General features: G+C 42.7%; 1 protein-coding gene across 1 annotated transcript in view; it reads left to right on the top strand.

Annotated features, from left to right (window-relative positions):
• Positions 1-3,231: 3,231 nt before the first annotated feature.
• BICC1 (BicC family RNA binding protein 1) overlaps positions 3,232-26,660 on the top strand; it is a 309,226-nt gene continuing 285,797 nt past the window's right edge. Inside the window, exon 1 of the mRNA XM_049790533.1 lies at positions 3,232-3,421. Coding sequence (XP_049646490.1) covers positions 3,232-3,421 — 190 coding nt within the window. The remainder of the gene's footprint in view (positions 3,422-26,660) is intronic.

Genomic DNA, 26,660 nt, shown 5'->3' with positions numbered 1-26,660 from the left:
CGATAGAAGGAGCTGGGTTGGCTTCTTGGCTGCCATTTGTTGTCATTGTCATGTGTCCTGAGATCAATCACTTGACCTCTTACAGTCCAAATGTCCTCATGGGTCAAATACAGTCAAATATAGACCTGCCCAGTTCATATTTGCTGACATACAACTGAACTTCTCAGAATTTTGATGGATCTCAAGCATGTTACATGATTATTAGGGACTGCTATGTCAATGATAAATGTCTGGCTACATTATACTGGTGCATAATGGGCCAGTCTCTTGCCTCAAGTAGCCAATCTTTTGTTTTTGTTTTTTGTTTTTGGGTCACACCCGGCGGTGCTCAGGGGTTACTCCTGGCTGTCTGCTCAGAAATAGCTCCTGGCAGGCACGGGGACCATATGGGACACGGGGATTCGAACCAACCACCTTTGGTCCTGGATTGGCTGCTTGCAAGGCAAACGCCGCTGTGCTATCTCTCCGTGCCCTTTACCACCCCAATCTTTACCAATCTTTACCACCCCACTGCCAAGTCAAGAAAGATTTCTTTTCTCTTTTTAGTGGAGGAAGAGTCAGACATTATAACATGGTAGGCCTATGAGCTACTACAGGGTTTAAGAAATTTACCTTGAGGGTGGGGAGGAGGGATATTTGGGACATTGGTGGTGGGAATGTTGCACTGGTGATGGGGGGGGGGTGTCCTCTTATATGACTGAAACCCAACCATAATCATGTTTGTAACCAAGGTGTTAAAATATCATTTTAAAAAAAAAAGAAAATTTACCTTGAAGCTACAGATAACAACTGGATTCTTGGAACTATGTCGTATCCCAGCACAGAACCAAGGGTAGGCTGGGAAACTGTGGGGTGTGTTTCAAATCCCACTACCCATTCCCCAAATCAAGCAAAACAAAGAAAAGCAAGAATGTGTGAATTCTGGTGAACTATTCTGGAAATAGTGTACCAAGATCTTACAAGGGAGTTTTTTTCTCTTTCCTTCACTAATGTGTCTAGTCCAGCGGTCGGCAACCTGCGGCTCACGAGCCACATGTGGCTCTTTCCACTTTTAATTTGGCTCTTCTGTATGCTGGGCGGCTGCTCCAGGAGTCAGGACTCTGCTCCTAGCCTCTGTCAGTGCACGCCCTGTGTGGCTCTCAAAATAAATTTCAATCGTGGTTTTGGTGAGATTTGGCTTCGTTGAAAAAAAAAAAAAGGTTGCCGACCACTGGGAGAAGCAGGGAATGTCCGGTCACAAGTTCTTTATCTGTGAGAGACTTACGTTGGAACAGAGCAGAACCCTCAGAGCCTAAGAAGACAATCCCACCCAGATGCCAGCTGGATCCAACTAACCACAACTGCAATCTTAAGAGAACCTGTCCATCCCTTTTTTAAATCAATGGAATCCATTCTTGGAGGATCACCTAGAAATCGACTTCCTTCAAGAAATCGTCTTCGTAGATGAAGCCAGGAGTAAGCTTCGAGCATCCCTAGGAGTACTTCTCTCCCTAAACTCTTTTACTCAACCAGGAAAGTCGGGACTATGTCTCTCGCCTAACTTGTGCTTCTAGTCATTTTGTTGGGATGAACCGGTCAGGTTTGAACCTCCAAAAAGTGCATGAAATTGCATCTTTTTCTACTCAAGATGCAATAGTCTCTTGGGCCCGGAGAGATAGCACAGCGGCGTTTGCCTTGCAAGCAGCCGATCCAGGACCAAAGGTGGTTGGTTCAAATCCCGGTGTCCCATATGGTCCCCCGTGCCTGCCAGGAGCTATTTCTGAGCAGACAGCCAGGAGTAACCCCTGAGCACGGCCAGGTGTGGCCCAAAAACCAAAACCAAAAAAAAAAAAAAAAAAAAAAAGATGCAATAGTCTCACCCAACCAACTTTCTTCCCTTCCTCATACCTCCTATTTCAAATTGTGGCTCTTGGGTGTGTGTGTAAATAGGAGTCATTGGGTTTGCATCTCTTGGAGGAGCCCTGGACCTGATCATGGCATGTCTTGTTGGGGAAGAGCATGAGGAACGTAGAAAGGAATTTGAATCTGCCATGCAAATAAGTGGTAGAGTAGACCAGTGCTGCCCTTGGCAGACCAGGGGCATGTGTACATGTGTGAGAGAGTGTGGATGCCAAAAGGACATTGTGTGCGCCTCATGGGCAAGTCCAGGTGGCTGTGTGTGTGTGTGGGGGGGGGTGGGCTGGAAGCTGGTGAGTGTCTGCAGAACTTTGTAAAAGTTTGCATGGGGGGGAGGAAGCACAAGGAACATGCAGAGAAGTGGTTGGGTAGACCAGAGGCATGTGATTGTGCATGAGCATGTGTGTGTGTGCGAGTGTGCATGCCAAAGAGATATTGTGTGTGCCTCGTGTGCAAGTCCAGGCAGTTGTGTGTGTGTGTGTGTGTGTGTTGGAAGTTGGCGATCTTCTGCAGAACCACGCCAAAGTCCTCACGCCGTGTGTGTGTGCGTGTGTGTGCGTGTGTGTGTGCTGGAAGTTGGCGATCGTCTGCAGAACCACGCAAAAGTCCTCGTGTGTGTGTGTGTGTGTGTGTTGGAAGTTGGCGATCGTCTGCAGAACCACGCAAAAGTCCTTGTGTGTGTGCGTGTGTGTGTGTGTGCGTGTGTGTGTGTGCTGGAAGTTGGCGATCGTCTGCAGAACCACGCCAAAGTCCTCACGCCGTGTGTGTGTGTGCGTGTGTGTGTGCATGTGTGTGTGTGCGTGTGTGTGTGTGTGTGCTGGAAGTTGGCGATCGTCTGCAGAACCACGCAAAAGTCCTCGTGTGTGTGTGTGTGTGTGTGTTGGAAGTTGGCGATCGTCCGCAGAACCACGCCAAAGTCCTCACGCCGGGCCGGACTGCCCCGCGGATGCCCAAGCCCCGTGGTGTGGTGCGTACGTGGTCCGAGCCGGGGCTGCGGTGGGCGGGCGGGCGGGCGAATGGGCGGCGTCTGGGCTGCGGGCCGGGCCGGGCCGGGGCGGGGGCGGGCCGGGGCGCCTTGGACGGAGGCGCGGGCGGCTCGGCGGCGCTGGGAGTCCGCGCGGGCGTCGCTGCTGGCGGGGGGCGGCGCAGCCCCGGGCCGGGGGACCTGGGCCGGGCCGCGGATCGGCGGGCGGCGTGGGCGGCGCCCGGGGCTGGGATGCGGCGGGGGCTCCGCGTCGGCGGCGGCTGAGGCTGCGGAGGGCCGAGCCAGCGGACCGGGGAGGCCTGAGCCCGAAGCGCAGCGCCCGATCGCCGCGCGCCCCCCACGCCAGCACCATGGCCGCGCAGGGCGAAGCCGGCTACCTGGCGGCACACTCGGACCCGGGCTCCAACAGCGAGCGCAGCACCGATTCGCCTCTGCCCGGCTCCGAGGACGATCTGGCGGCCGGGGCGCCCCTGCACAGCCCCGAGTGGAGCGAGGAGCGTTTCCGCGTGGACAGGAAGAAACTTGAAGCCATGTTACAAGGTAAGGAACCTCCCAAGCCCCCCAGATCTCGGGGTTGACGGGCCCCCCGAGACTCAGCCAGCCTCCCCGAGTCTCTCCTGCCTGCGGGTCCTCCAGCCCCGAGCGACTCGCGGCCCCCGATCAGACCTTAACGGGACTCGGGGCTTTTTTGTTGTTAGTTTCTTTTCACCGTATTCTCCCCAAAGGGCCTCCTCCCTCCGGACACAGGGAACCCCCGTGCTCGTTTGGCTCGGCTTCCCGCAAGCCCAGGGCTCCCCCACTCTGTGCCGGGGCGCGCTCCAGTTAGCGTCCTCAACTTTGGAGAAGCCACTTTTCTGCGGGGAACCCAGCGGAGCGCGGCACTCCGGACTGAGTCTCTCTGTTCCCGCTGCTGTGCTCCGGGGCATCCGCAACTCCTGCGCTTGTGTGTTTCGTGTCAGTTTCATTGTCAATTTCAGCTGTCCGTTTTCGTGTCGATTTCACTGTCAGCTTCCTTGCCAATTTCAGCGTCAGGTTTCTCAATTTCACTGTCAGGTTTCCTTGTCAATTTCAGTGTCAGTTTCCTTGTCAATTTCAGTGTCAGCTTTCCTGTCAATTTCAGTGTCGGTCTCCTTGTCAGCGTTCGTACCAATTTCAGTGTCAGTCTCCTCGTCAGTTTTAGTGTCAAGGTTTTCCTGTCAATTTCAGTGTCAGTTTCCTTGTCAATTTCGGTGTCAGTGTCTGTGTCAATTTCAGTGTCATTTCGTCAATGTCAGTGACTTGTTTCCTGTCACTTTTAGTGTTGGTTTCCTTGTCAATTTACTGTCAGTTTCTCTCCCACTGTCAATATCCACTTCCTCCAGCCGAGGGGCCTCAGTTAGCTTTTGGAAAAAGTCTCCGCAGATGTCAAAACTCAGTGCAGTGAAATGAAGTGCGGGGGTTTCGCGCCCCACCAGAGTTAGAAGAGGCCAGGATGGGGTGTGCAGCCAAACTGTGTTTGGGGCTTTTTTTAGGGCACCGCTGCTGATTATGTAGGACAATGGGCTTTTTAAAAAAATTCTTTTCGGACAGGCTTATAAAACACATCTGAAATCACACCCAGTTCATAAAAATCTGGTAGTCGTGTGGGGTCTCTGATTTGTGTCTTTCACAATTTGGGAATTTTTTTTCTAAGCTCCCTAATTTTGGTGGTACTTTCCCAAGCACAATTGCTATAACTATTGAATGAAGAACAAAAAAAAATTTTTTTAAATGAGAGGTTTGGAGTTCCTAGAACTGAATGCTAAAAAAAAAAACAAAACAAACCAAGGTCATTTCGACCTTTCTTAAGTGTTCCTAGTCTACCTTTAGCTCCTGATCTGGTTCATTTCTCTTGTTTAGAGGAATAAGGTAGTTGCAAGGACTGTTATTCTTAAAATACTGCAGAAGACTTGGCGTTAGTTGAAAGGTTCCTGAGGAAGATTCATACAGTAGCTGATGTCCTTAGATTAAGTGAGCATTGGGGCTTTCCAGCTTTCTTTTGGGTGACTTGATGCAAAACTTACTTTGACTTTATCCATCTGTGTATTGGAATAGGGGAGCGATTTAGATGTCGGTGGAAATGCAGTAAAATTGCAGAACAACATTTAGATTAAGCAAGTTATTTTCAGACAGAATAACATGGTTTCCGAAGCAACAATGGTGGAAACAAATAACAGGAATGTTTGACAGGTAGTTAAACTTTTTTTTTGGGGGGGGGATGAGCTACAAACTCATCTTCCTTGTTGGTTATTTTTTATTGATTAAATATCCCTGATGCTTGTCATACAGTTAGTTCTATAGCTAAGTCTGTTTCTATAGCCTTGCCCCCTTACCTTAATGTAACTTTCTTTGACCCATAGTTATAAATTGTTCAAAAAAGGTCATTGTACTGTGGATTTGCAAAGAACCCCTGCCCCCTTTGTATTTTACTAACCCATTGTAGTTAGTTTATTTGTTCCGATCATTCTTTTGGTCTACTTTCTGATGATAAACAAATATTCAATACATCCAGGAGAATAGTGTGCGATTGCTTAGTTTGAACTGGTCCAGTGATCAACCATTTAACCTAAGTTTGGAGTGAGTGGAGTGTTGTGAAAGTACAGTATTCGTGTGTGTGTGTGTGTGTGTGTGTGTGTGTGTGTGTGTGTGTGTGTGTATCTCACGTCTGGCTGTGCTCAGGGCTTATTCCTGGCTCTGTGCTCAGGGATCACTACTGGTCAGGCTAGGGGTTCTGGGGTTCTGGGGATTGGAACTCAGGTGTGCCCCTACCCACTATACTGTGGCTCTGGCTGGAGGAATCTTTGCATACCTTTGTCAGCTGGCTTACCTGAGCACATCCAATTGCTGCCCGTGATGTTCACTTTGAGGAAGTCTCATGCATTACCTGAGTTATGGAAGTGGGATTCTTTCGAATTAATTGATTTTCATTTAATTAAAGTGATGAAAAAATAAGTGATGTATGGATGAGGCCATTTAAAATCGAATTCTAGCCCCCTTTGGAGGTAGCATTTTCTAACACGAGGGATTTAAATTTGCCTGGCACATAGCCACCACAGTCATCACCCTTAAGTGATTCAAAAATCATCATCAAATGTATTGTGCCTCTCTGAAAGCAGACTTTTTTTTTTTTTTTTTTTTTTTTTTGCCACAACCAGTGAAGCTCAGGGGTTATTCCCGGCTCTGTGCTCAGAAATCGCTCCTGGCTTGGGGGACCATATGGAATGCCGGGGGATCGAACCACGGCCAGTCCTAGGTCAGTCTCATACAAGGCTAATGCCCTACCACTGGGTCACGGCTCTGGCCCCTGAAAGTAGACTTTGAATATTTTTCACACTGGAACCAATGCAAATCTGAGGCATTTGACTTTGTTTGCTTCTCTCAAAGTTCAACTGGGTAGAAACTTGTGTTTGAGGAATAAGACGAATTTTCTGGTTTGGGGCTTTTTTTTTTTTTTTTTTTTTTTGGTTTTTGGGTCATACCTGGCAGTGCTCAGGGGTTACTCCTGGCTGTCTGCTCAGAAATAGCTCCTGGCAGGCACGGGGGACCATATGGGACACCGGGATTCGAACCAACCACCTTTGGTCCTGGATTGGCTGCTTGCAAGGCAAATGCCGCTGTACTATCTCTCCGGGCCCGGGGCTTTGTTTTTGTCTTTTGACTTTTGGATGACACCTGGTGGTACTCAGGGCTGACTCCTGGTCTGTACCCAGGAATCACTTCTGGTGGGCTTGGGGATCCCCATGGGGTGTCAGAGATTGAATTGAGGTCAGTGTGAAAGACAAGCACCCTACCCACTATGTTATCAATTTAGCCCTGAAATAAGACTTGTTTTCTGAATCAAGCTTAGTCTTGTGCCTGTTTGCTTTATACCAGATAGTTTTTCTGTTCATTTTGGGGTGCTCACTGTAGGCATTGGAAGCAGTCACTCCTGGGTTCTGTTGCCTATGGTATATTGAATATGGTCCTATCTGCCTCAGTTTGCCCATCTGTAAAATAGTACCATCTGTGTGTGTGTGTGTGTGTGTGTGTGTGTGTGTGTGTGTGTGTGTGTGTGTATGGCAAGGATTTCTTAAAAAGCTGTATGTTCCCATGTTGGTAAAAACTAGCTTAATAACTGTTAGTTGTTCATTATTATTATTAGCATTATTACTGCACGGAAGAAGCACTCTAGAAACTATCCCTCTATTAGAACTAACACATTCCACAAGTTTGTAAATGTAGAAGTTAAATCGAGACCAAGGTAGGAAGTCTGGAAAGTTAACAACTATTCTAATTATGTTAGTGATTCTTGGGAGATAACTTTTACTTGAAAAAATTATCCAATAAGGAAAGTTTGTATTTGCCTGATTAGATTCCTGAGTATTGTGGTTCTGGATTGGCCATTTTCCTTTTTATCATGGTCTTAAAATAGTCACAGGTTTCCATCTTAAATCGGAATACAGATTATCTGCTTTACATAGGGCAATTGGATAATTATAATACTTGTAATTTATTTCCATAGAGATTGTCCTGGGGACAAGTTAATATTTAATAGGTTGCATTTTTATTAGTAGAGACATTCTTCTATGCAATGGACCAAAAATTTGGTAAGGTTAAAGTATGGGCAGTAGGGTAGTAGTTAAAGAAATGAAAACCTTTCCTGGGTAATCATTTATGTTCCAAGGACTGATACGTATGTAAACAAGGCTAAAAGTATGGGAAAAATCACTAATTTTCCTTTATCGCTCCAGTAACTATTTTGGAGCAATCACGTTGTATCTAGCATTTTTAACTGTTAAACATTTTTAAACATGGTCGGTTTTTATCTGCGAACAGTTTAGTAAATTTATTTTCAAGTTCAGTGAAGTTGGGCAGTGCACAGCTTAATAAAGAATGGTTTAGCATTTGTTTATGACTAACTTTCAATATTTGTGTCTCATCTTTCATGTGAGATCATGTTGAGTCATTTAAATGTGAGTTATAGAGTATTAAGAGAGTATTAAGAAAGAGGAGGAGAGTGGTCTTGACTCAGAGGGGAGTTTGGGAGAAAAGAAATGGCTGAGAGAGATTTCAATGGGCTGAACATAGGCTGCATTCAGGATCCCTGGGTTTGGTTCTTGGCCTGCGTAGTTCCCAACCATTGCTGGTATGGCCAGACACGAAAGTGAACCCAAAATTTTCCCCCCAAAAATATTTGTAAAAGGAAAAAAAAGCAAACAAGTGGAACAAAAGAGTGAGAAATACAGCCATAGGTGTTTGTCAGACTTGAGAAAGGCAAATATTACATTCATATATTAATAACTTCACTGAAAGGAAAAAAAAAGTATGTCATAAAGTGAAGATTCCTATAAAGGGACAAAGAAGGTGCTGGAAGGACGTGAGCAAATGAATGGAATGTTTGAGGCACGACTTCTAGCTGCCACAGCTTGACCCTCCGAGCAGCATCTGGTATAGCCCTGCTGGGCCCTAGCAATTTAGCCTTGGCATTCTTGGGTCTGACCATTAAGCCATCAGGCCTGCATGGGTGAGGGCGTTACTGCCAGGAGTGGCCCCAGGTTTTTGAGCAGTTTGGGAGGCCCTGATGCCTGCTCCCACCACCCATAAAAAATTCCTACTTAGGGGCTAGAGCAATAGCACAGTAGTAGGGTATTTGCCTTGCATGTGGCCAACTCTGGACAGACCCGGGTTTGATCACTGGCATCCTATCTGGTCCCCTGAGCCTGCCAGGAGTGATTTCTGAGCATAGAGTCAGAAGTAACCCCTGTGTGCTGCTGGATGTGACCCAACCCCTCCCCTAAAAATTTTTTCTACTTAAATTTAGAGGCAGGGGTGGGAGATGGCACATCAGGTATGGCATTTGCCTTGCTCACATCTGACCTGGGTTTTATCCCTGGCATCTCCAAGCCTGCCAGAAGTAATTTCCGAGCACATAGCCTGGAGTAATTCCTGAGCACCGCCAGGCGTGGTCCAAAATCAAAAACCAAACAAACATAAAATTTAGAGGCATAGGAATTTTCGGAACCGAAAATAGCCTTCCTTGTGTTTATCTTTATAGAAAGGAAGGAGTGTCACCTAGGGGAAATGACCTATTTTTGTGAACTGAGGTTGACATCTGGTGGGCTTTAAAGATACTGCTTTAATGATTTTTAAACATCATGTTGCCTTTTTACAAAAATAGGCAGAGTGGGACTCATTTACTGATACCAGCTTGAGTAGCAGAGCTGGCACGAAAAATATCATTTATACAAATGATCAAAAAGAATTCTAGCAGCAATGATGTGATCCGCTTTATTAGGCTTCATTTGTCTTACGGTTTGTTGAAGAGATAAAAAGCTTTTAGGTAGTTTTGTTGGAGTAGAAAGAAATACAAAGTAAAAAACTATGACAAAATAGGAAAGTCCTAGAAGAGAAGTTGGTGTGGAACTGACATGACTATAGTTTTCCAGTTAATGCTTGCTTAAGTCTTTGAAACAACAAGAGAAAAATTCAATTTTGGGGGGGAAGCTTAGTGGTTAAGAGTTCAGAGCTCTGGGCCCGGAGAGATAGCACAGCGGCGTTTGCCTTGCAAGCAGCCGATCCAGGACCAAAGGTGGTTGGTTCGAATCCGGGTGTCCCATATGGTCCCCCGTGCCTGCCAGGAGCTATTTCTGAGCAGACAGCCAGGAGTAACCCCTGAGCACTGCCGGGTGTGACCCAAAAACTAAAAAAAAAAAGAAGACAAAAAAAAAAAAAAAGAGTTCAGAGCTCTGAGCCAGATCTGGATTGAAATCTTGTAGTTACCTCTTATTTATTTATTTATTTATTTATTTATTTATTTGGGCCACACCCAGTGACACTCAGGGTTACTCCTGGCTCTGCGCTCAGAAATCGCTCCTGGCTTGGGGGACCATATGGGATGCCGTGGGATCGAACTGCAGTCTGTCCTGGGTCAGCCGTGTGCAAGACAAATGCCCTACCGCTGCACCACCACTTTGACACCTTGTAGTTACCTCCTAATAAGGGGTTTGGGAAAATTCATCCCGTGTAGCCCCCATTCTACAAGGTGATGCTAATAATGATGTCAACATCTTGAAATGGCTGTGATGATTAAGAGAAGAAAGATGTATATAAAACACCCGAGTGCTTGCTGCAGAGGAAGTGTTAAGTAAGTTAATAACCACCATCATTATAAACCATCATTTATAAGACACGCAGCCATGTATTGAAAATAATTCTGGCAAATGAGTTAAATGGTTTTCTGATTAACGAGTGCTGCCGTGTATTAGAATATTATTATTGGCTTTCCCAGAGATTCAGTGTGCTGAATGTAGTAGGCCCTTGTGAAGGCGATGAATGTAGTTAAGTACAACTATTCTGGACACGTGTAAGTTTTAGATTTTACTTAGAACGAGAGGGCTTTTAGGTAAGCTGTAATTGTTCTTGCTTTGAGAATTTTTCATTTGCTGAGCCAAGCAAACGAAAAACACTTCTGACCGTATTTTTATTAGTGCAAAATCAGGCTCCCGTCTGGCTCTGCTGTTGAGAATTTGAGTCATTCATTGGTAAACAGAGAGAGGCTTTTTCGAAGAAATTGTGCTTGAGTTACTGGGCTCTATTTGCTCACCTGTAAAATGGAACGGGGACCTTATTAATTCCAATGAACGTGAATATTATGAGCATGAATCATGCTATGCCTGTGAAATGCTTCACAGGCTCCTGTTTTAGTTAATATATGTTCGGTAGCACTCTACCTTGTGTTGGACAAAGATTTCCAAACATTAGAGTGTGAACTAAATCCTTACGGGTTGTGAAATCACCCCACACACCCTATCTCCAACGCCAGGCAAATGGGTCTGAAGCCCCAAAGGATTAATGAACCAAGCCAGCCAGGAAAGAATCAAGGAGTCACTTTGCTTCTCTTGCCTTGTGGTATCATTTTTCTGAGTGCACCAAGCCAGAACTGCTCTTTCTTTATGAAACCAACACCCATTCACCAGGAAAAGGAAGATCAAGTGGTCCAGGTGGGCTTTTACATATTAAAGGGCTAGGTGAAAAAGAAAGAGGAAATTGGGGGAGCACCTTTAGATAGTTGATTTTATTTATTTATTTGTTTTGGATGATATATGTGAATTCTTTTTCTAAGGGGAAGATTTGCTTTATTTTGGAATGAAAATCTTCCTCTAATTAATAAGCTTGTTAGGACAAATGTGCTTGAATCAGACTAGAAATGAATGTTACAATTGCTTTAAAAGTTTATTAGAAAGAGGCTGGTGTGAAAGTGAAGCAGATAAGACCCTTTGCTACATGCCTCCAATTTGGATTTTATTCCTGGCACTGCTCTTGTCCTCTGAGCACTATCAAGAGTGATTCTGGAGTACAGAGCCAGGAGTAAGCCCTGAGTTAGCAACTCCAGATGTGGCCCCATCCAACTAAATAACAACAAAAGATCTGACAGAGTGTGTGTAGCCTGGCAATAAAGAGAAAAAGCTTCTGTCTGACCAGCTTGGAGTATTCCCCTAACTTCTCATCTCTTAGGGATCCATGCCATGGTCCTTATGATCCTGTGCTCATGGCATGAAGAAAGCGCCAACAGTGAATCCATTCATTAAATCTCTATGGAGACTTGTGGGATTCTGATCCAAACTTGTGAGGTTTTGATCATCGGTAAATCAAAGCATAGAAAGGTTGGCCATATCAGGACTCTATTTGACTGTGATGAATTGAACACAGAGCTACTTGACAAGTCAGGGGTTTATTTTCCTCACCGAGCAATCTTGAGTCTAGAGGTCCAGGGGCCAGTTGCTGCTCAGGGAGCATCCAAAGCCAAAGACTCTTCTTGGTCTTGTGGTGCCTCTTTGGTCTATTCTGGGTAAAGAAAGAACCAGATTTTCTTTTCAAGATTTTGCCTTTTTTTTGGGAGAGGTGGGCACACTAGGAGTGCTCAGGCATCATCCCTGGAAGTGCTCAGAAGTCCATCTGTGGTGACTCGGATCAAACCCAGGTTGACCACATGCAAAGCAAATGCCTTCATCCTTAATCTCTAACCCAGAAGATTTTTGCCTTTTTTGTTTGTTTAGTTTTTTGGGCCACACCCAGTAGCGCTCAGGAATTACTCCTGGCTCTGTGCTCAGAAATTGTTCCTGGCTGGCTTGGGGGATCCTATGGGATGCCGGGGATCGAACCTGCTTCCATCTGGAATTGGCCATGTGCAAGGCAAATGCCCTACCACTATGGTATTGTTGCAGCCCTGATTTTTGCCTTTTTAAGAGTGACAGAGTTCTCCTATCTGGAACTTTGATTTATAGTTCTATTTTGGACCACATCGAATGGTGCTCAGGGATCACTGCTGGTGTGATTAGGGGACCAGATGGGATATTAGGGGTCGAAACACAGGTTGATCCCATGCAAGGCAAGTAACCTACCCACTGTTCTATCTCTTTGTCTCCTTTCCCATATTCTTTTAGTGAAAGTAGACAGTGCAGAACCTCAGAGTCAGAAATGATGCTGAGTGAACAAAGCAAAGGGCATTGGGACCCAAGATTTCAAGGTGTGATTAAAGCAAAGACTTACCATTAACAGAGAGATGGCGTGAACTGTCACTCCTAGACATTAGACTGTTTGATAATACTTAAATCTGGTGGCATTTTCTAGGTCTAATTTAGGCCAGGAATAAACCTAAATTCCCAAAGAGGACTTAAAGTTGCCCCCACTTTGTTATTTTGGTACCTAGAAGCTTTAAGTGTAATTATCATTCCTTTTCCCTTCACTCTTCAATCCATGTCAGCTTTTGGGTTGTTTTTAGGTTCCACCCAATGCTCTTCATGGCTTCCTCTTGATTGGAATCACTCTTTTTTTTTTTTTTTTTTTTTTTTTGGTTTTTTGGGCCACACCCGTTGACGCTCAGGGGTTACTCCTGGCTATGCGCTCAGAAGTTGCTCCTGGCTTGGGGGACCATATGGGACACCGGGGGATCGAACCGCGGTCCGTCCAAGGCTAGCGCAGGCAAGGCAGGCACCTTACCTCTTGCGCCACCGCCCGGCCCTGGAATCACTCTTTGGGGCTAAGGCAATCAAATGGGGTGCTGGAGATCCAACCTGAGTCAAGCTGGGTGCAAGGCAAACACCTTACCCCTATACTATCTTTCTAGTTCCCCACATCCCCCTTTTATCTTCATTGAAAATTAAACAGCACAGCTCAAATGCCTATTTTACCTTTGGTTTTTTTGAAGATAACCTTTCTCTCCTTCTTCCTGCCCATCTCAAATCTCTTTTAGAACAGATGGATTCCATGTAGTGACTCCTTTTGAACTTTTGACTTCTTCTTTTGCACTGGTGGCTGTAGGGCCATCTGTCCAACAAAGCTGGGATGTCATTCGGAAGGCAAAGTCATTTTTAATTTTTCTTCTTTCAGTTTTTGGGTCACATCCAGTGATGCTCAGGGTTCACCCCTGGCCTGCTCAGAGGACCCTGTGGAAGGTTAGAGATTGAATGGGTCAGACAAGTGCAAGGCAAACAGCTTATCCACTGTACTCTCTATCTCTCCAGCACCCGGAGGCATTTTGATAGTAAATTAATCATAAGTCTTCGAGCATGTTTTACTATTTGCAGTTGTCCAGAATGATGAATCAATAAAATGTGTCTGTTGGCTCATCCTTGGTCTATTCTAATATTGTTATTAAATTGCCTAAAGTTGGGACAGAGTGATAGCACAGCAGGTAGGGTGTTTGCCTTGCACGTGGCTGACCCAGGTTCAATTTTTGGCATCCCATATGCCGCCCCACACCCCAGCCTAGAAGTAACCCCTGAGTGCTGCCGGGCGTGGCCCCCAAACAAACAAACAAACAAAAATTTCCTGAAGTTATAATAGTAACATATATTCCTTTGTGTCAGATTTTTAATAAATTACAGAGATTAAACACCAAGTTAATGTTATTTTGAAATGATTTTTTTAGGGTATTTGGATGATCTTGGTAAGAAACCCTATATATGTTGCAAAAGCCACCACATCTGATATTTAATCTGGCAGTGTTAGCATTTATGGCAGTATGAAAAATGTACAGACCATTAGTGAGAACATTTTGCGGAAGTTACGCATATTTAAGTCTGTTTTCTACTCACTAACTTCCTCGTTATGATAGGTGATGAAATAATTTATATTTCTCACATGCATTAAGTCCCATTCCATTTGCGATGTTGGCATATATTTCCGAAAATACTTCTTTTTAGCTATGATGTTGTTGATTATGGTGAGATATACTGTGTTATTCTGTATTTTGAATTGATCTAGAATTTAACTACATTCCTGTATAAGAGATTCCTGATAGGTTTTATAAAATAGCCATTTTTTTCTGCTTATGAAAGTGATAGATTTGTTATAGAAGTTTGTATTACAGATGTAAAAAAAAAAAGAATAATGAAAGAAAGCCATCACCTCGTACAGAATCCAGCAATAATCACTAATAATGCTTTGTGACTCTTCTTCCTGGTCATTGAAATATAGGTCGCTAACATTTATTTCACAACTTATACTGCGTTCTCAGCATATGTCAAGTAGGGTGTCATTCTACACTCAGCTGAGGCCTTGTCTGACTTGTGACTCTTAAATTCTAAGCAGGAGTCAAGTTTTCATTTTTTCTAACCCACTTTTTTTCCATGGATTTTTTCCCCTTATTTAATTAAATATTCTTGAAGAACATGGCTCAATTTAAGTTTTAAGTAAGGGGCTGGAGAGAGAGTATAGCAGGTAGGGCACTTACCTTGGACACCTTGGCATCCCATAGGGTCCCTTAAGCACCACTGGGTATGACCCCAAAACAACCCCCACCAAATTTAAATGACATTTTATTTTATTTTGCTATGTTTGTTTTGAGGGCCATACTCAGCAGTGGGCTTACTCCTGACGCTGTGCTCAGGGATTACTCCTGGCAAGCTTGGGGGCCATATGCGATACTGGGGATCAAATTCGGGTTGATTGTGTGGGTCAAACCCAGTGATGCTACTCAGAGATTATGTGTCGTGGTAGGCAGGGATAGACATATGATTTTGGGAATTGAACCCAGGCCTCCTGGATGCTACCCACACATGCCAGCACTTTAAACTCTCTCTTCAACCCCAAAGAACATGGTTTTTCTTTTTTTTCTTTTTTTTTTTTTTTTTTTTGTGGTTTTTGGGTCACACCCGGCAGTGCTCAGGGATTATTCCTGGATCCAGGCTCAGAAATTGTTCCTGGCAGGCACGGGGGACCATATGGGACGCCGGGATTCGAACCGATGACCTCCTGCACGAAAGGCAAATGCCTTACCTCCATGCTATCTCTCCGGCCCCTGAACATGGTTTTTCAATGACTAGAGAATGCCCTTTGACATTTATACTGCTTAAATATTATAATAATTTCCAACATTTTTTTTCTCTTTGTTTTTGTGTCATTCCTGGTGGTGTTCATGGTTTTACTCCTGACTCTTTGTTCAGAGGTCACTCCTGGTGGGCCCAAGGGACCATATATGGTGCCGGGGATCAAACCTGGGTCGGTCACTTGCAAGGCAAGGCCCTGCTGTACTGTTGCCCTTTCGCCCCCATTTTACATTTATAAATAAAACATGTCTATATAAAATATTAACGTATTTAAGTACTCAGAAAGTGACAAGTGCCTAAAGTTGAAGCTCTTAGGTGCTTAAGTTTTAAGTACTTGCTCTATTATTAATAATAATTAATCTTGTGATTAATCTTGTGATGTGTGCCAAGTGTGTTCTGTGTACCTTAGATTTTTTTCACCGTTAAAATGGGCTGAAAGTATCTGCTAGAACTGAGGGTTAGAAATACTGTCTAGGGGCCGGGAAGGTGGCGCTAGAGGTAAGGTGTCTGCCTTACAAGCGCTAGCCAAGGAACGGACCGCGGTTCGATCCCCCGGCGTCCCATATGGTCCCCCCAAGCCAGGGGCGATTTCTGAGCACATAGCCAGGAGTAACCCCTGAGCGTCAAACGGGTGTGGCCCAAAAAACAAAAACAAAAAACAAACAAACAAACAAAAAGAAATACTGTCTAAAAGCCATCCTGTGGCAGGTACAGAGCATATATGTACAATGCTGCCCAGTTTTTGTTGTTGCTTGTTTCTATTCCCCATCTGGCAGTGCTCAGGGATTACTCCCGGCTCTGTGTTCAAGAATTACTGCTGGCAAACTCAAGGAACCATCTGGGGGTGCTGGGGCTTGAACTAGGTTCAGTGGCATACAAGACAAGAACCTTATATGTTGCACTCTCTTTCCAGCCCTAGTGAGGACAATTTAAGGTTATTCAGTGCGCTTGCAAAATTTTCTTTTTGCAAAGGATTTTAGGTTAGACAGATGAAACTACAAAATTGAAAATTGTTACTTTTCTCTAGAATCAAATAAGCCAAGAGGATTTGAGGAGAGATTGTGGGAAGTCACCGAGTTACCAAGTCAAGAGTTATTGATACTTTCTTTCACCAATTCTCTTGGCATCTTTTACTAAAACATTCGAATAATGTTTATCTTAGCCTGTTAAACTTTCTATGAATTAATATTCCTTATATCTGTAATAAAGTTACTGTTAAAAGAAATAAATGAGGGACACAAGAAAATGGAAGAAAAATATTCCACGTTGGTGATTGGAATATGGACATTGTTAAAATTGCCACTGTACCTAAAATATTATCAGGGCAAGCATCAAAATTCCAATGGCATTCTTCAGGGTAATAGAATAAAAACTACTAAAATTTCATGGTATCATAAAACTCACCAACTGGGGAAAGCAATTCTGAGAGAAAAAAATGGGGGGAGAGAACCATTGCTTTCCCAGACTTTACACTATTCGTTAAAGCTCTAGTAATCAAAACAATGTGGTACTGGAATGAAAATTGATTAGAAATAGACTTGAGATCCCAGATATAAACCCTCAGGTAAATGTTAACTTATGACAAAGGCTAGAGGTTCAGGAAGAGGAAGAAGGAAAGATAATAAAAGGAATGATATTGAGGAAAATTGGATAGTCTCAGCCAAGAAAATTATATTGGACACCTTAACCGCACAAAAATTAATTCAAAATGGATTAAAGATCTTTATGCTAGGACAGAAAAAAGTGCATAAATTATTTCAAGATAAACACAGAAGAACTCTGCTTGATATTGACTTTATATTGGGTGCCTGCTATGATTTGCCTCGATTGGCAAAGAAAACAAAAGCAAAAAAATATAAGCAAAGTGGGAATATGTTAAAAAAGTTTCTGTACTGTGAGAAAAACTGGATAAAATAGACACCCTACTGTAGTAAAGAATAAATGCCTTTGATAAAGAGCTAATATCCAAGCTAAAGAAAGAAATCACAAAACTCAGCAAGAAATATCTAACCCCATCAAATAACAAGAGCGGATCTTAATCATTTGTGGGATATATATAAAAAAAGGAAGTAGGGTCATAATACCCACAGGTAACAGAGACAAGGGCCAGGAAGACAAATATATTCCTGGTAGGAAGCTTGCCAAAAAAGTGGGGGAGTACAGATAGGGTAGAGAAGGGGCCATTATGACAATAATGAAAATGATCACTGCATAAGAACTGGGCACTGACAGGAAGAAAGCCATATGCTTGTGAAGGAAAAAGTCTGCCATACAGACAGGTGGGGAGCAGGGAAGGTAGGAAGAAAACTGGGGATGTTGGGGGTGGTAATGTGCACTTATGAAGATACTGGGTACTGGACATTGTGTGACAAAAACTCAAACATGGACAACTTTGTAACTGTGTATCTCATGGTGATTCAGTGAAAAATTTTTTTTTTTTTGGAAAAAAGAGAAAAAGAGGGGCCGGAGAGATAGCATGGAGTTAAGGCATTTGTCTTGCATGCAGAAGGTCGGTGGTTTGAATCCCGACATCCCATATGGTCCCCTGAGTGCTGCCGGGTGTGACCCCCCCCCCAAAAAAAAAAACAAAAAAAAAAAACAAAAACCAAGCCAAACAAAAAGATAAAAAGAACAGGAGAAGAACTGAACAGAAATTACCTCAAAGAAGATTTTGATGACCAGTTGACAGATGAAAAAAATTTTATTATTTCTGATGATGAGGGTATGCAAATCAAAATGACAATGAAACACAGCCTCACACCAGGGAGAATGGCCTCTGTGCAAAAGGTCAGAGGGTGCAAAAGAATCGAAACCGAGCACTTGCTTTGCATGTGGCCAAATGCCAGGTTTAATCCCTGGCATTCCATGTAGTTCCTCCTCACCCCCAAATCCACCAGGAGTGATTCCTAAGTACAGAAACAGGAGAACTCCCAAGCAGCGCTGGGCATTGGCCCCAAAACAAAACAAAAAAGAGGTCAGAACCAGTGTTGGGACTGGAGAGATAGTATAGCGGGTCAAGTGTTTGCTTTACATACGCCAACCTGGGCTGCATGTCTGGCATCCCATATGGTTCTCCAAGCACTGCTGGGAGGAATTACTGGGTGTAAAGTCAAGAGCATGCCCTGAGCACTGCTGGGTGGTTCTCTACTTATCCCCCAAAATAAACAAACAGTTTTGGTAGGAATAGAGTAAAAAAGAAAACCTCATTTACTATTTATTGAACTGTGGTCTGGCTCAATTTGTGGAAAATAGTATGAAGAATTTCTTAGTTAAAAATTGAACTGCCGTGTAGTCGCCCAATTCTACTGCTTACTGAATACTCCAAGAACACAAAAGCATTGATTTGAAAAGACATATGCAAACTTGTGTTCTTTGCAGTGCTATTGATTGTAATGAAGCAATACAGATATCCAACAACAGATGAGTATATAAAAACTCTGGGTACACAACACACACAAACACACAACGGAATACTACTCAGCTATAAAAAATGATGAAATCTTGCCTTTTACTACAAATTGGATAGAATCCCGAGGTGTCATGTTAAGCAAAATTAGTTAGATGGAGAAGTACAAATTAAGCATGATCTTATTTACATGTACATGAGACGTATATGTAATCTACACATACTTTTTGTATGCAAATGAGTATGTAAAAAGACAGCAAGAAATGGATGATATCCAATGAAAACACACGTTTGGACTGATAATGGAGTCAAAGTTGCCAGAAGGTGTAGAAAGAGAGATTTAGAGGGAGAGGAAAGTGATAAACATTTAGGACAATGTTGGTGGGTTTTTGACTTTGGTGTTGTGGGGACAGTATGTAATTTTGTACACCAAAACATAAATATCATTACCTGTTACCTGAATAATGATTGAAATTATGTCAATCATGTTACATGTTTTCTTTAAATAAAAAATTTAAAAAATAATTAGAATTATGCATAAAGTGGCTAGAGAGATACTAAGCAGATAGTACACTGGCAAACTTCTGGGCCCTTAAAAATTGTGATTTTATTAATTAAAATTTTTTTTTTTTTAGGGTTGAGGGTGGTGATAGGAATCTGACTTTGGAAAAGAATACTAAGACGCAAATGTAGTTTAAGTTGATTCAGATCTTTTTCTTTGATTTGCTTTAGCCTTAAAGCTTGTATCTTTTCCATATTGCTAAATCATCTTAACATATTTTAGTCTAGAGAATATAATTTATAACTTGGACAATGTTGTTAAAGGGCTTGATTTAAGGGACTTGAGGGAAAGAATGCATGTGGAGGCGAACGTCTGTATATAACAGCTCAAATTACATTTACTTTTTCTATAGAGTACCATTAAATTCAATGTAATAAACACTTATTAATATATTATGAAGTAATTTAATAGCACATTTTTGTTGAAAAAGTAATGAAATTCCAAGATTTTTGTTTTTGGGCCTTATCCAGTTGTGCTCAGGATTTATTTTTGGCTCTGTGTTGAAGGATCAATCCTTGTGAGTCTCTGAAGACCATATGGGGAGCTGGGAATCAAACCAGGGCCAACAACATGTAAGGCAAGAACCCAACTCTCTGTGTGCTATTTTTTTTTTTTTTATTTAGTTCTGAGAAAATTACTTTCTTGGAGGAAACTCTGAAGTGGGGCTCCAGAGGTCAACTGGGTGCTCGACTGGAATGCAGTGCACTTGGGGTCCTGCAGTGCCTGGGATACCCAGGTTACCCTCATAGTGTAAGGGAATCCCTCCCTCTCTCCCTCCCTCCTTCTCTCCCTCTCCCTCCCTCCCTCCTTCCTTCCTTCCTTCCTTCCTTCCTTCCTTCCTTCCTTCCTTCCTTCCTTCCTTCCTTCCTTCCTTCCTTCCTTCCTTCCTTCCTTCCTTCCTTCCTTCCTTCCTTCCTTCCTTCCTTCCTTCCTTCCTTCCTTCCCTCCCTCCCTCCCTCCCTCCCACCCTCCCTCCCACCCTCCCCCCCCCTCCCTCCCTCCCTCCCTCCCTCCCTCCCTCCCTCCCTCCCTCCCTCCCTCCCTCCCTCCTTCCTTCCTTCCTTCCTTCCTTCCTTCCTTCCTTCCTTCCTTCCTTCCTTCCTTCCTTCCTTCCTTCCTTCCTTCCTTCCTCCCTCCCTCCCTCCCTCCCTCCCTCTCCAGGTGTTTTTGCCATTGCTCCTGAGCCTATTGTACCCTTTTGGATTAGTCTAGTGATCCCTGGTATGTGGTGTCACCCACTTGGGGGAAAAAACAGTCACAGTGCTCAGCTTTCAGATCTGAATTTTTTGATGCTAATTGTGACCCGGAAGAGGTCAGCAGAGGAAGTGAGGGATGTGCTGGAGAAAGGTCGGGCTTCTTGGGACAGGGTAAGTTGGTCCAGGTCTCTGCCTTTTCTCTGCTTAGGATATGTTTCCTGTTTCCTTCTTGTTCAAATGGGGATGTAGTTCTTTTCCCCTGCCCCCATGGATTATGGTAAAGATTATATGATGATGTTTAGAAAGTTGGCTCATAGTTTCAAGTTCATCTCCAGTTTCTAGTTCTTGCTGTGAAAATAGCATCACTGTGTTTATAATTAAATGACACATGATAGATAGAGCCAGACAAATCTCTGTCACATTTTGGGTGGTGAATGTGGCGTTGATTGGGTGGTGGACCTGGAATCAAACTTGAAAACTTGGGAATGTGCTTGGCCTTAAGAAACACTAAATAGTTCTGCCTTCCATTGTCAGTAAGGGAGACACATTCTTAAGTAAGATATATATATATATATATATATATATATATATATATATATATATATATATTTAACCATCAGTACCAGGGCTCTGTAGAATATTCTATTATTAGTGAGTACAACAGTGTGAAGTTTGGATTAAGGATTTGCAAAATTTAACCCAGTGAGGTTAATGTTGAGTCATATATATTTGTGTCTCGTGGATTTATCTTCTGTATTGAAATTTGTCAAGACAAACTTATTTCAATTTAGTTGAAAATACCACACTTCTAGATGGTTGTTGATATGTAAAGTTAAAGCATCTCAGTTAAGAGATTATTTGCTCCTAAAATGAATGGTCTTTTGTATTTCCCTCACTCATTCACTAGGATACTCACTGGACTATTTTGAGTCCTAAGGAATTAAGTCACTCTTCTCAGATTGGGCGACTGGTGTGTCCACTACATGACCAAATTTTGCCACTGACGCTGTCATGACGGACAAGCCATTTACTCTCGCAGGGTTTTGGCTTATGTGCCTCCCCCTGAAATACTTTCCAGCTTTGGCTTTCAGCCTTCCCAGCATGCTGTCTACTAGTAACTTAGCATGTGGTGGTGGTGGCTGGAGCTCTATGTATGTGATTAGGAATTTGTCTTGGAGTAGGAGTTGGTCTTAATCTGTAGCAAGCACCTCCACGTTCACAGCGACATTGGTGTTTGAGGAGTGAGGGCACTGAAGGATCTTGGCTTTTATTTATTTTATTTTTATATTTTGTTTTTTTTTTTTTTTGGGGGGGGAGGCATACCCGTGACACTCAGGGGTTATTCTTGGCTCTGCGCTCAGAAATTGCTTCTGGCTTGGGAGACCATATGGGACACTGGGGGATCGAACCACTGTCCATCCTGGGTTAGCGCGTACAAGACAAATACCCTACTGCTTGTGCCGCTCCTCTGGCCCTGGATCTTGGCTTTTAGGTTGCTCCCAAGAGATTTTACCTGGAGCTCTGCTTTGATGACCTAACCTCCAGGTTCACAGCACTCTGTGTTCTGTGAGCTCAGTGATGACTAATTGAAGATTTTCTGTAGTAACCAATGAGCATATCATTGTAAACTCTAGCTAATATCTATGGTTAATTTATAGTTTAAGATGAACAAAGGAGATTATATGCTGTGTCCTTAAGTACCACCTTTTTGGTCACACTTTCCTTCCTCTGCATGTATGTTCCATTTTCAATTTTCATATCCTAGGATTTATATCTGTTATCTAACCCTTAGCTTCTTAAGCTGTGGGTCATGCAATTGGACATGGAATTTGCAAACACTTGTTTTATTTTTTTTAATTATTTTTAAAATTAATATCTTTAAGCACCATGATTGCAAACATGCTTGTAGTTGGATTTCAGATATAAAAAAGGACCCCACATTCTTCCCCAGTGCAATATTGCCACCACTAATACACCCCATTTCCCTCTTCTACCACTCCGTGCTTGTATTTGAGATAGGCATTTTATTTCTTTCATTCACTTACCACAGAGTGGTGAATTCAGTCAGAGAAATAACTACACTGGTAACTATCATGACAATGGTAGTGAGTGAGAGACAAAAATTTGTTTTAAACTAAATTTATGGCTTTTTATTACTAAATATTTGATTTTAGTACCTATCTTTTTTTCTTTTAGTACCTATCTTATATGTGTAGGATCTTGTTAAAATTTCTTGGGCAAAATGGGTATGAGTAGAAAAAAGAGTAAGTACTTAGCCCCGGTTTGTTTGTTTGTTTGTTTATTTATTTATTTTTGGTTTTTGTGTCACACCCGGCAACGCTCAGGGCTTACTCCTGGCTCTATGCTCAGAAATTGCTCCTGGCAGACACGGGGAACCATTTGGGATGCCGGGATTCGAACCACCATCCTTCTGCATGCAAGGCAAATGCCCTATCTCTATGCCATCTCTCTGGCCCTTAGTCCTGATTTAAACTACTAGAGAGAAGTAGCAAAGAACTATAACATTTTATTAGAATAGAATACTCAGAAATATGCTTAAAATGTTTTAGTTTGTTTGTTTGTTTTTGGGTAACACCCACTGACGCTAAGGGGTTATTCCTGGCTATGCGCTCAGAAAGCACTCCTGGCTTGGGGGACCAAATGGGACGCCGGGGGGATCGAACCGTGGTTCATCCTAGGTTAGCTTGTGCAAGGCAAACGCCCTACCTCTTGTGCCACTGCTCCAGGCCCAATACGCTTAAAATTTCAGTATTTTCAGTATTGTTTTAGTTGCTTCTAAATTACTAAGAACATAACATTCTACTTGTTTTAGTAGATCGCTAAAACTCTATATACACTTTGAGCTTGTTTATTTATCATATTTTGAATTTTTGCTTTGAATGCCATTTAAGGTCAACATTGAGTAAGGCTTTATTGTCTTAATTGCTTGTTTATGGCCACTTAATTATTCAGAATTAAAATCTATGTTTAGCTTGGTTTTTATGGGAGAATCAGGAATGAAATGTTCATTTTAATGTGGGATATTAGAAAAATTAAATAGTTTTATATGAAGCATAAAATTGGGGGGATTGGGCCACACCTGGGGTTCCTCCTGGCTCTGCTGTCAATAATACTCCTGGAAGTGCTCATATAGAGACCACATAAGATGCTGGGTATTTAACCTGGGATGACTGCATACATGGTAAGTGCTCTACTACATCTGGTGGGCTTGGGGACCTTTTGGGGTTCTGGGGATGGAGCCAGGTCAACTTTATGCCCTTGTATGCAAATGCCCTAAACACTATGCTATCGCTTTAGCCCACATTGTCAGCAATATTCTAAGCAAAAGGTTTTTTCACCAGAAGGGAGTGTGATGAGTTAAGTTAAAGTTAAGTTACAAATAGCTAAGTTTTTCGTGGCTCTGTGTATTTAAGGTAATGAAAACAGGTACAATTATATTTATTTTTGGCTATACTCAGAGGTGTCAGGAATTTCTCCTGACTCTGTAGTCAGGAGTCACTCCTTGTGGTAAACAGAAGGCTATATATGATGCCAGGGTTCAAACCTGGGTCAATTGTGTGTAAGGCAAATGCCCTACCTGATGTACTAATACTCTGACCCCATGCTAAGTATAACTTAACAAAATAGAATAGTATTGCCCAGAGCTAGGAGCAGAAGGAAAAGTTGCATGGTTTAATGAATATAGTTTTACAAAATAAAAATTCTCTTTTTTTGTTTTTTTGTTTTTGGGTCACACCCGGCAGTGCTCAGGGGTTACTCCTGGCTGTCTGCTCAGAAATAGCTCCTGGCAGGCACGGGGGACCCTATGGGACACCGGGATTCGAACCAACCACCTTTGGTCCTAGATCGGCTGCTTGCAAGGCAAACACCACTGTGCTATCTCTCCGGGCAAAAATTCTCTTTTGTATAACAACACATGTAGATAACACCTCTATACACTCAAGATTTTTGGTTTGTTGTGGGTCACACCCAGTAGTATTGGTGGATCTGTTTTATTTTTTATTTTTTGGGTGGGTCACATCCAGCAGTGCTCAGAGTGTGCTCCTGGCTCTGCCCTCAGAGATTGCTCCTGGTAGGCAATATAGGATTCTGGGGATCGAACTTGGGTTTGTCTGGTTCTGCTGCATGCAAGGCAGGTGCCCTACCACCATGCTATCACTCCAGCTCAGGCTTGAACTTTTAAAAATAAAGCATTGATGGTTGATGGTTGACGTCTTAAATCAGCTTATCCCATAGTGAATGCTACCACTTTCTGTGGGGTACTGGACCTGTCCAGGGTGCAGTTGTAGCCTCTGGTATAATTGTAGGATATTTTGTTTTGTGAAAAAAAAAATGTAGATTTTTAGGGAGTGCTAAGTGATTTTTTTTCCCTTCACAAGGAGGCAGTAGGTTTGGAAATCCTTGTTTAAATGGCTTAAAAGGCTCCTATATTTCACAAACACGAAAGCATTCATCCATTGAAAATGGAACCCTGGATTTTTCTTTCTGAGAGTTGCATAAAAAGAAGCTGGCAAAGAAGGCCGAGTCTGCAGTCGCTGGAACCTTGTCGTAGAATTTACATTCGGTGTTAACAGGGACATAACAGAAAAAGGATTCAGTTATTTTCAAGCTCTCAAATCCCAATGTGCTGAGTAGAACTTTTCTTTAAAAAATAAATACACGTGAGGGCGGAGAAAAATACACGCAAAATGGATTTATGGAACTCAAAGTTTAAAAGGAATGCTGTTGCATTCCACAGTTAACAATTGTAACTGTCTCACTTTCTCAAGTTTCCATCCTCTTAAAGTGGACTATCATGGTTTGGCTCAGCTAGCAAATTAAATTATTGCTGTTTTTGCACATTCCTTCTGGTTACCTGATAATCTTTACCTCCATTGGAAAAATGAAGTGCCCCATTTTGGATGCATATTTTGATGCATATTTCAGGCTACGGGACGTGAAATGTCTGTTTATCAACGAAGCTTGGATATTTAATGTGTAATCTGTATTAAAGCACTTAGAAAGAAAAGATAAAAAGTCGTACTGAGTTATGAGTGCAAAGGAGAGATAAGGCACCTCAAAAGTGGCATGTAAAATTTTATTCAGCGTAATTAAAATTTCTTGATTAATGGATAATGGTTCTATAGGCATCTAAACGTACATGTCATTTTTATATGGCATAACTTGAGTTATAATTAAAATTCCATTGTAAATTTGATCATAGCTACTTAAAATTTATGTTTAGTGTTGGAGTATAGCAGGTAAAGCACTTACCTTGCACATGGCTGACTTGGGTTCGATCCCTGGTATCCCATATGCTTCCCTGAGCACTGCCAAGAGTAATTCCTGAGCACCACTGGGTATGGGCTTCCCGTCCCCCAAATTAATATTTTGCACTTGTGACCCTCCATATCTCAGAATGTAAACTTGTTTGTCTTTAACAGATATAATCAAATTATCTAGGGTCGACCCTAATCCAATATGGCTGCCGTCCTTATAAAGAAAGAAGCATTTGGACACCAGACGAGCTTAAAAGGAAAACAGAATAAAGAAGTCACAGTGAAGACTTTGTTACCTAAAAGTAGTCCTCTTACAACACTCAGAAAAAACCAATTCTTTAGAAACCATGTGCTGTTTTTTGCTTCTAGTTTCCAGAAGTGCGAGACACTTTATTTCTGTTATATCAAGTAACCCCATTTGTTGTACTTGTTATAGCAGCACTAAATAAAGTAAACAATATGGTGGAGGGAAGTAAACGTTATGGTGGCTTGTGCTAGAACATTGTACACCTAAAACTCAACTATAAATATAAATAGCTTTGTAAATCATGGTAGCTTAATAAGAGAAGCTGATTCTAAAATGATGCATATTAATTCTCTCTGATGGTACAAATACTCATTTTTTTTTTTTGGGCCACACCCGGCGGTGCTCAGGGGTTACTCCTGGCTGTCGGCTCAGAAATAGCTCCTGGCAGGCACGGGGGACCATATGGGACACCGGGATTTGAACCAACCAGCTTTGGTCCTGGATCGGCTGCTTGCAAGGCAAACGCTGCTATGCTATCTCTCCGGGCCCCAAATACTCATTTTAATTAGTCTTTAGAAGTTGAACATTTCTTAGTCCCTCTTAAGCACTTTGTAATTTCTGAGGTGGGGGAGAGAACTCAAAGGAATTGTCTTCATGCTTCACATGCAAGGAAAGACTTAAGAAGAAACCAGATTTATGTTTCTGCAAGTAAAAACAAAACCAAGTGTGGCCATGTTGATGATGATGATGAAGATAATGATGA

Source organism: Suncus etruscus, chromosome 17, assembly GCF_024139225.1.
Source record: "Suncus etruscus isolate mSunEtr1 chromosome 17, mSunEtr1.pri.cur, whole genome shotgun sequence".
NCBI classification, from domain to species: Eukaryota; Metazoa; Chordata; class Mammalia; order Eulipotyphla; family Soricidae; genus Suncus; species Suncus etruscus.
This window is presented reverse-complemented; position numbering and strand designations above follow the sequence as displayed.